General features: G+C 39.2%; 2 protein-coding genes across 2 annotated transcripts; both read left to right on the top strand.

Annotated features, from left to right (window-relative positions):
- The first annotated feature begins 1,486 nt into the window (after positions 1-1,486).
- On the top strand, positions 1,487-2,224 carry LOC138880091 (uncharacterized). Its single transcript, XM_070159747.1, has one exon. It carries the CDS (start codon positions 1,487-1,489, stop codon positions 2,222-2,224), a length of 738 nt encoding a protein of 245 aa, XP_070015848.1.
- A 69-nt stretch (positions 2,225-2,293) lies between these two features.
- On the top strand, positions 2,294-5,291 carry LOC138880090 (uncharacterized). Its single transcript, XM_070159746.1, has 5 exons — positions 2,294-2,676; positions 2,893-3,041; positions 3,738-3,955; positions 4,426-4,687; positions 4,774-5,291. The coding sequence occupies exons 1-5, from the start codon at positions 2,294-2,296 to the stop codon at positions 5,259-5,261; spliced, it is 1,500 nt and encodes a 499-aa protein (XP_070015847.1). The 3' UTR covers positions 5,262-5,291.
- Positions 5,292-8,784: the final 3,493 nt, after the last annotated feature.

Genomic DNA, 8,784 nt, shown 5'->3' with positions numbered 1-8,784 from the left:
TATAATAACTTAGCAATAATTCAGTAGTTACGATGAATAAAGTTTTGGAGTTGATTTATTTAAATATTTCAATTAATCAAAAGTATTTGGTTAGAGTATTGCTTTGTTGCATATAAAGTGTGGAGCTATAATAGATTGAATAAGCAGAGATGGTTCGCTCGATCAGGTTTAGTGATCGAGTGCCGGTCTCGGCTTGTTTATAAAATGGGTCGTGACAAACTTGGTATCAGAGCCTCAGGTTTATGGAGTCCTAGGGGTCTATAAAGCCATGTTAGTAGAGTCTTGTTTATGTGTATGAAGCGCGCCATACTTATAAACAGGAGGCGACAAGCATTTAGGAAAAATCTTTTTTTTTTCATACTTTAGATCATGCAGTAGAGCCTACCTCTAAGAAATTATCTAATGTATTCTTTTCTCCAAAACTCGCAGAAATGGCTCGTACTCGCAACTCTTACACCGACACTCAGGATGCTGCTCAAGAAACTATTGCTACTATTGTGGCTCGAGGCATAACTAAAAAGGCTCGAGCTCATAAAAGGAAGGGTAAATCCACAAGGGGGGTTCAAGAACCCCAGGTTGAACATGAAGAAGGGGTGGAGCATGATGAGCAAGTACCTCAGGATCCAACGCCAACCCCAACAACAGCTCTGACTCAAACAACTATATCCCCAGAGGTGGGTCAGATGTTCAATGCAGTCAACAGTGCTATGGAGATGTTTAAGGACTTTATGGCCAACCAGAACGAGAAAAGAGATAAGATTCCACCTCAAACAAATAGGCAGAACAATTCTGAGTCCTCAAGAGTGAATGAATTTCTGAAGTTGAGTCCTCAAGTGTTCCATGGTTCTATAGTTGATGAAGATCCAATGTTATGGATGGAGGGTGTTAAGAAAGCCCTCCGAGTGATGAAAGTATTTGATGACAAAGCTGTGGAGCTGGCTGCTTACCAGCTTAGAGATGTGGCTGGCGCTTGGTTTGAGATGTGGGAAAGAGAGAGATGAAGATGATGGTCCACCTACTTGGGAAGAATTTGAAGAGGCCTTCATGGCTAACTTTATCCCAAAAGAGGATATGGCAGCTAAGGCTACAGAGTTCGAACAGCTCAAGCAAGGGAATAAAAGTGTGCAAGAGTACTACATGGAATTCATAAGGTTAGCTAAGCATGCTCCTCACATGGTTAAGACAGAAAAAGCAAAGATTCACAGGTTTGTTGGCGGTTTGGCTTACCACATTAAGGATACGACATCAGCTGCAGCGGTAGGAATGACAGCTTTCTCATCTGTTGTGGGGTTTGCCAAGCACTTAGAAAAAGACAGACAATAAAGGAGAGAAGAGAAAGAGCATAACAAGAAATCCCGGACAACGGGCAGGTTTAATGGTACATCCAGCAGAGGCGGAAGTGATTCCTCTAATAAGGAGTCATTAGCACCAGCTCAGTTCAGTCATCAGTCAGGTGGTGGGTCTTCCTTCAAACGTACTCAGAGTAATGGAAATCAGTCTCGCCAGAATTAGAATTTTAGGACATCATCCTCACATAGCCAGTCATGCTGAGCAACATTCACACCAGCAAAGTCTTTGTGGAACATGTAAGCGGCAACATTCAGGTCAGTGCAAGCTCGGGTTTCATGGTTGCTACCATTGTGGAGACATTGGTCATATAAAGGCCAACTGCCCAAAGTTGCAACGTAATTTCAGTGGTGGATCAACTCGTCCTTCTAGTTCCTCAGCTACTGCAGTTGCACCACCTCAGGCTCGTGGTTCTCATAATCAGTCCGGGCATGGAGCAGGCAGAGGTGCAGACCGAGTTACTCAGGGAGGGGGACAACCCCGTTTATTTGCTACACTTGATCGTCAGAGTGCAGAGGCATCTGCAGAAGTTATTACAGGTATACTTTTAGTCTGCTCACATAATGCTTATGCCATAATGGATCCAGGTTCAACATTTTCATATGTGACTCCATACTTTGCAATTAACCTCGGACTAGAGCCTGAAAAACTTAGTGAGCCATTCCTAGTATCTACTCCAGTTGGCGAGTCAGTGAAAGTCACCAGAGTCTATAGAGGCTGTACAGTTTCAGTCCATGGTCGCAACACCAAAGCTGATCTCATAGAGTTAGAAATGGTGGATTTTGATGTGATCGTGGGTATGGATTGGTTGTCTTCCTGCTATTCCATATTAGATTGTCATGCCAAGATAGTCAGGTTCCAATTTCCAAATGAATAAGTCTTAGAGTGGAAGGGTAGTTCAGCATCGCTTGTAGGTAAGTTTATTTCTTATCTTAAGGCACAACGAATGATAGGTAAAGGGTGTCTCGCCTATTTGGCTGACATTATTAATCCAGAATCGGAACCACCAGCTCTTCAATCAGTGCCAATTGTTAGAGAATTTCCAGAAGTTTTCCCAGATGACCTTCCCGGACTTCCTCCCGAAAGAATCATAGACTTCGGCATTGATCTCATGCCAAGCACTCAGCCCATATCTATACCTCCCTATAGGATGGCTCCAGCAGAACATAATGAATTGAGAGAACAGTTGAAAGACCTTCTTGACAAGGGCTTCATCAGGCCGAGTGTTTCACCGTGGGGTGCCACGGTCCTGTTTGTCAAAAAGAAAGATGGGTCTCTCAGAATGTGTGTCGACTATCGGCAGTTGAATAAAGTTACCATTAAGAACAAGTACCCACTGCCAAGAATTGATGATTTATTTGATCAACTTCAGGGTGCAAAGTACTTTTCAAAAATTGACTTGAGGTCGGGATACCATCAGTTGAGAATCAGAAAGGAGGATATATCTAAAACAGCCTTTAGAACTCGCTACGGGCACTATGAATTTCTAGTAATGTCCTTCGGGTTGACAAATGCTCCAGCTGCATTCATGGACCTCATGAACAGAGTTTTCAAGCCATTCCTGGATACCTTTATTATCGTGTTTATAGACGATATTTTGGTATACTCTAAGAGCAAGGAAGAACATGCAGAACACCTTAGAATAGCCTTGCAGACCTTGAAGGAGAATGAGCTTTATGCCAAGTTTTCAAAATGTGAGTTCTGGTTGCAGTCAGTAGCTTTCTTAGGCCACGTGGTATCTAGTGAAGGAATAAAAGTAGACCCTCAGAAGACAGAAGCAGTCAAGAACTGGCCCAGGCCGACAACGCCAACCGAAATCAGGAGTTTCTTGGGGTTAGCTGGCTACTATAGAAGGTTTGTAGAGGGGTTTTCCTCACTTGCAGCTCCATTAACTAAGTTGACTCAGAAAACAGTTAAGTTCCAATGGTCAGACGCTTGTGAGTAGAGTTTTCAAGAGTTAAAGAAGAGCTTGACCACTGCACCTGTGCTAACCTTGCCAACAGGTTCGGGTGGGTTCACAGTGTATTGTGATGCCTCCAGAGTGGGCCTTGGTTGTGTTCTTATGTAACATGGAAAAGTTATTGCTTATGCTTCCAGGCAGTTAAAGAATCATTAAAAGAACTACCCCACACACGACTTGGAGCTTGCAGCAGTAGTGTTTGCATTAAAAATATGGCGACACTACCTTTATGGCGAACATTCTGAAGTGTTTACAGATCACAAAAGCCTTCAGTACATTTTCAAGCAAAAAGAACTAAATTTGAGACAGAGAAGGTGGCTCGAGCTATTGAAGGATTATGACATCAATATCCTTTATCACCCGGGCAAAGCTAATGTGGTAGCAGATGCACTTAGTAGGAAGTCAATGGGTGTCTTGGCCCATCTTGCAGTACAAAGGCGATCTTTGGGTCGAGAAATTCAAAAACTAGCAAATGATGGAATTAGATTGGATGAGACCGAAGAAGGAGACATAACTACTTATGCCTTAGCGCAATCCTCCCTTGTTGCGCATGTTAAGGATAAGGAAGACGAAAATCCGTACTTAGTGAAATTAAAAGAAGGAGTCAGAAGCAAAGAAATCACTGCTTTCACTCTAGGAAGTGACGGAGTTTTGAAGTTGAATGATCGGTTATGTGTGCCTGATGTAGATGGTTTTAGGAAGGCCATAATGGAGGAGGCTCACAGTTCGAGATACTCTATCCACCCAGGTGCTACCAAAATGTATCTAGATTTGAAAGAGTTGTATTGGTGGAAAGGCATGAAGAAACAAGTAGCAGATCATGTGGCTAAATGTTTAAATTGTCAGCAAGTCAAAGCCGAGCATCAGAGGCCTGGTGGCCTAGCTCAAGATATAGAGATACCACAGTGGAAGTGGGAGATGATTAATATGGATTTCGTAGTAGGTCTACCTCGCACATACCGTAAACATGATTCAATTTGGGTTATTGTAGACCGACTGACAAAGTTCGCGCATTTCCTACCAGTAAAGACGACAGACTCCGCAGAGCAGTATGTGCGGTTGTACATAAAAGAAATAGTCCGATTGCATGGTACTCCAGTTTCAATCATATCTGACAGAGGCCCTCAGTTCACGGCAAATTTTGGCAGGCATTTCAGAAAAGATTAGGTACCAAGGTCAATTTAAGCACCGCTTTTCATCCACAGACCGATGGCCAGGCAGCAAGGACCATTCAGACTCTCGAAGATATGATGCGTGCGTGTGTTATAGATTTTGGAGGTAATTTGGATGATCATTTGCCACTTATAGAATTTTCTTACAATAACAGCTACCAGGCCAGCATTGGTATGGCTCCTTATGAAGCATTGTATGGGCGGAGATGTAGGTCTCTGGTGGGTTGGTTTGAACCAGCAGAGGTGCCATTGATTTGTCCAGAGTTTGTTTGTGAGGCCTTGGAGAAAGTTCAGCTCTTAAAGCGGCACAGAGTCGTCAAAAGTCTTATTCTGACAAGAGGCATCGTGAGTTAGAGTTCATGGTTGGTGATAAGGTGTTTCTGAAAGTTTCACCAATGAAAGGAGTTATGAGGTTTGGTAAGAAAGGGAAACTTAGGCCTAGATTTATCGGACCTTATGAAATTCTAGAAAAGAAAGGAAACGTGGCTTATAAGCTAGCGCTACCCGTTGAGTTGTCCTCTGTTAATCCTGTCTTTCATGTGTCTATGCTTAGAAAGTACATCCATGATGAGTCGCATATAATACTTGTCGATACCATAGAAATTAAGGAAGGTCTGACTTATGAAGAGGTACCTATAGAAATTCTCGATAGGCAAGTAAGAAAGTTAAGAACAAAAGAATTAGCATCGGTAAAAGTTTTGTGGAGTAATCATGATTCAAAAGAAGCTACGTGGGAGGTCGAGGAAGATATGAGGAAGAAGTATCCTTATTTATTTGAGTAACAAGGTATGTGAACCTAGGTTTGACTTGACATTTATATTTCATTTATTAATACAAGTTAGCAAGTGTTTATGTCCTTCTTAGATTATACTTAGTTGTTTTAGTAATTTAGTTTATGCCATAGTATATTTAATTTATTAAAGTGATTTACTTATGCTAGAGTTGTTGTGCTTTAGATTCTTGTTAGTTATCGTGGTACCTCCTAGCCGGAGTGTGAGTTATTAATTTATGAGCTGCGTATGGTGCCTATGAATGGCCTGTTATGGTATATTTGGTTGTTGTTGGTGTATTTGTCACAGGGATATTTTTTTTGGATAGTCCAATTTACAAGGAAAACTCTGCCGAAATTTTTAAAATTTTAGAGAGTCAGCTAAAATTTTGAATCCCTTGCAAGAGTGAGTAGTGCTAAGAAAATTTAAGAGGTTCAAGGAATTAAGGAATGATTGTTAGCGCATGAGTAAGGTCCTAGCAACATTCGAGGACGAATGTTTTTAAGAGAGGAAGATTTTAACACTCCTTATATATATATATATATATATATATATATATACACACACACACTTAAATAATTGGATATACAATTATGAAAATGTTAATAATTTTAATATTGTTAAGTATTAAAGGTGGGTATCATTAATTAGTAGTTAAGTCACAAAAGAAAAAAAAAGTAGGTTGAAAACAAATAAAATAATTAAAAAAAATACAAAAGGCTTAAAGCCTTGGAATAAGAATGAGCGTAATTCTCATTCAGAAAGGCAAGAAGCCTATTTCTAACAAACAAGGAAATAAAGAGGCACAGAACACAAAAAAAAAACACATACGCTGGGGTAGGAACAGAGGCGGACAGATATTGCAGCAAAAAAAATCCTAGGGTTCTTCATAACTCACTTATTCTTGAACTCAGGTATGTAAAATCCCCTATTGTCAATTACCCTACAGTAGTAATAGGTAAGAGTAGAATAGTTAATTCCCTTCTCCCTCTATATCAACAATAGATTTCTTATTTAGGTGTAGTACTTTAAAATTGATTAAAATACACTGATTGTTGTAGAAACGATTATTTGACGGGTATAAATTTGACTGGAGTCTACGTATTGGCCCAAGGAGTATTGAGGTGAGTTGATATAACCCTTTACTAAAGTGGTTTAACTCACAAAAGCACGCATACAAGGTGTTTGATGAATTGCTCAAAAGTGTTTATCTTTATTTAATTAGAGCGAGTGAGTACCCATTAATTTAGAATTGTTCTAGCAAAAGTTTAGATGATCTATTATGCTATATGTGCTTAAATTTTCAGATTTTCGTGTAATTCTTATATGCTATTTTCATGTTGAAGATTATGAAGAAGAAAGAGCCTTTAGAAATATTTTTATATGTTTATTTCATTCTTATGCCATGTTTTACATTTAAGGGCACCAATATGAGCATGTATATAATGTTCTATAAAGAAAAGATTTAGACTTGAAAAAGTCACAAGGAAGAAGTTTTAGAAAGAAAAGATTTTTGGGGAGTATCCGTTATTCTGAGAAGGGGTCATCGTCCAGGCCGAGGGTCCTGACCAAGGCGTTGGCTTCCTGAAACTACTTGTGCCAAAGTATGGAGCACATGAGCCGAGGGTCTCATTGCTGAGAATTTACTTAGCCATGCTAAGGTATGATACATGAGCGCTGAGAACCATGAAGCGAGTGGCACCTCGTGGATTGGACCTATTCGATCAGGTTGGGATCGAACCCGTGCCGATCACACGGTGACTGAGACAGAATTAAGTCAGGATAGTTGGAACTCCCAAAGTATAAAGTGAAGTAATTTTTTTGTAAAGAAAGAAAAAGAAAAGAATTTCTTTTAGAATATTCTTAAATTGCTATTATGCAACTATTTTAGAATTATTCTTATAAGCTTTATGTTTTACATGCATTTAGAACATTTTCTCGTAATGTATATGTTATTAAAGTTTCTCCTCCTGTTGTTGAGACTCACTGAGTACAATGGATGGTACTGACGTTCTGTTTTGGGAACCTACGTTGGTCTGCGGTACAACGTAGGAACCGGATTTGCAGGCGAACAGGTTACGAGTTAGGACTTCCTTCCCTTCCAGTGATATTGGTGAGCCCCGCTTTTGTTCGTGGAGTATTCTTAGAGTCATTTTCATTTAGCTATTTCTTTGTTTATCTAGAGAACTGACCAGGAAATCTCATGTCCTGAGCAGTGCGTCAGTTTATCAGTAGAGGCTTCATAGACATAGTAATTGGGTTGAGATTCATATGTTATTTTATAATAACTTAGCAATAATTCAGTAGTTACAATGAATAAAGTTTTGGAGTTGATTTATTTAAATATTTCAATTAATCAAGAGTATTTGGTTAGAGTATTGCTTTGTTGCATATAAAGTGTGGAGCTATAATAGATTGAATAAGCAGAGATGGTTCACTCGATCAGGTTCAGTGATCGAGTGCCGGTCTCGGCTTGTTTAGAAAATGGGTCGTGACAATAACTATGTATTATTATGCCCCAAAAGTCATTATGAATGTGGGTGCCTAGATTGTTGGCCACTTTTTCCAAAATTTTCTTGTTCTCAATATTTGCCAAAATATCAGTCACCAAAGCATCTGAAAGAGGCAGCTGACCACACTTTTTTACAATTTGTTGCCCAATATTTATTAGGAGAGGCGAAGGCACCTTTCTTACCTAATTTTTTTTTCCAGTAACTTCCAACTTTCATCATCGTTAAACATGCGTAGCAGAAGAGGATCACTTTGAAATCTAGCATAATTGGCAACTTCATGATTCCGTATTGTAAGAATGATTCTACTTTCATTATTGGCATCCACTACTAGAAATTCGAAAAAAAACAACCACAAAAAGCGACCGAAGTTGATCGCTTATTGGCCAAATAGCGATCAAAATGGGCTGGTCGATATTAAGCTAGTCCCTTTACCTTAGGGACCAAATATTCCTGTAAAGAACGTAGCGACCAACGTCGGTCGCTAAATTATTTTAAATATATAAATTTGGCGACCAACGTTGGTCTCCACATGTAAATTACGTTATTTATTTATTTATTATTAATCATAAAAAAGCGACCAACTTTGGGCTGAAAAAAAATATTATATTTTAAAATCTGGAAAATAGAGACCAAAGTTGGTCACTTTATTATTAATTTTTATAATTTTTTTTTAAAATGAGCGACCAAAATTGGTCGCCAACTGCAAGAATTAAATTTTTTTTAATTATAAGCGACCAACTTTGGTCGCCATATTTCCAGAAATTATTTTTTAAAAATGGAATAGCGACCAAAATTGGTCGCTTTTGAGAAATCTGGATTAAATAGCGACCAAGGTTGGTCGTTATTGGCTAGAAAATTATTTTTTTTAAGTGAAAAGCGACCAACTAGAGACCAAAGTTGGTCGCTTTTCTTGGTATATTTTTGGCAGAAACTGCCTGTTTTGGCAGCTACACCACCTGCCAGCTTACCAAAAATCCTAAACAGGCATTTTATGCCAACAACAACAACAACAATTAAAAGCA

The sequence above is a fragment of the Nicotiana sylvestris genome, chromosome 10 (assembly GCF_000393655.2).
Source record: "Nicotiana sylvestris chromosome 10, ASM39365v2, whole genome shotgun sequence".
NCBI classification, from domain to species: Eukaryota; Viridiplantae; Streptophyta; class Magnoliopsida; order Solanales; family Solanaceae; genus Nicotiana; species Nicotiana sylvestris.
This window is presented reverse-complemented; position numbering and strand designations above follow the sequence as displayed.

Bases quoted from the DNA above. Each gene is read 5' to 3' on its own strand.
- LOC138880091 (XM_070159747.1), top strand. From the start codon at position 1,487: ATGGAAATCAGTCTCGCCAGAATTAGAATTTTAGGACATCATCCTCAC.
- LOC138880090 (XM_070159746.1), top strand. From the start codon at position 2,294: ATGATAGGTAAAGGGTGTCTCGCCTATTTGGCTGACATTATTAATCCA. The intron at 3,956-4,425 runs GTTTTGAAGTTG...CATATCTGACAG, and splicing joins TCACTCTAGGAAGTGACGGA to AGGCCCTCAGTTCACGGCAA. The intron at 4,688-4,773 runs GTAGGTCTCTGG...GAGAAAGTTCAG, and splicing joins AGCATTGTATGGGCGGAGAT to CTCTTAAAGCGGCACAGAGT.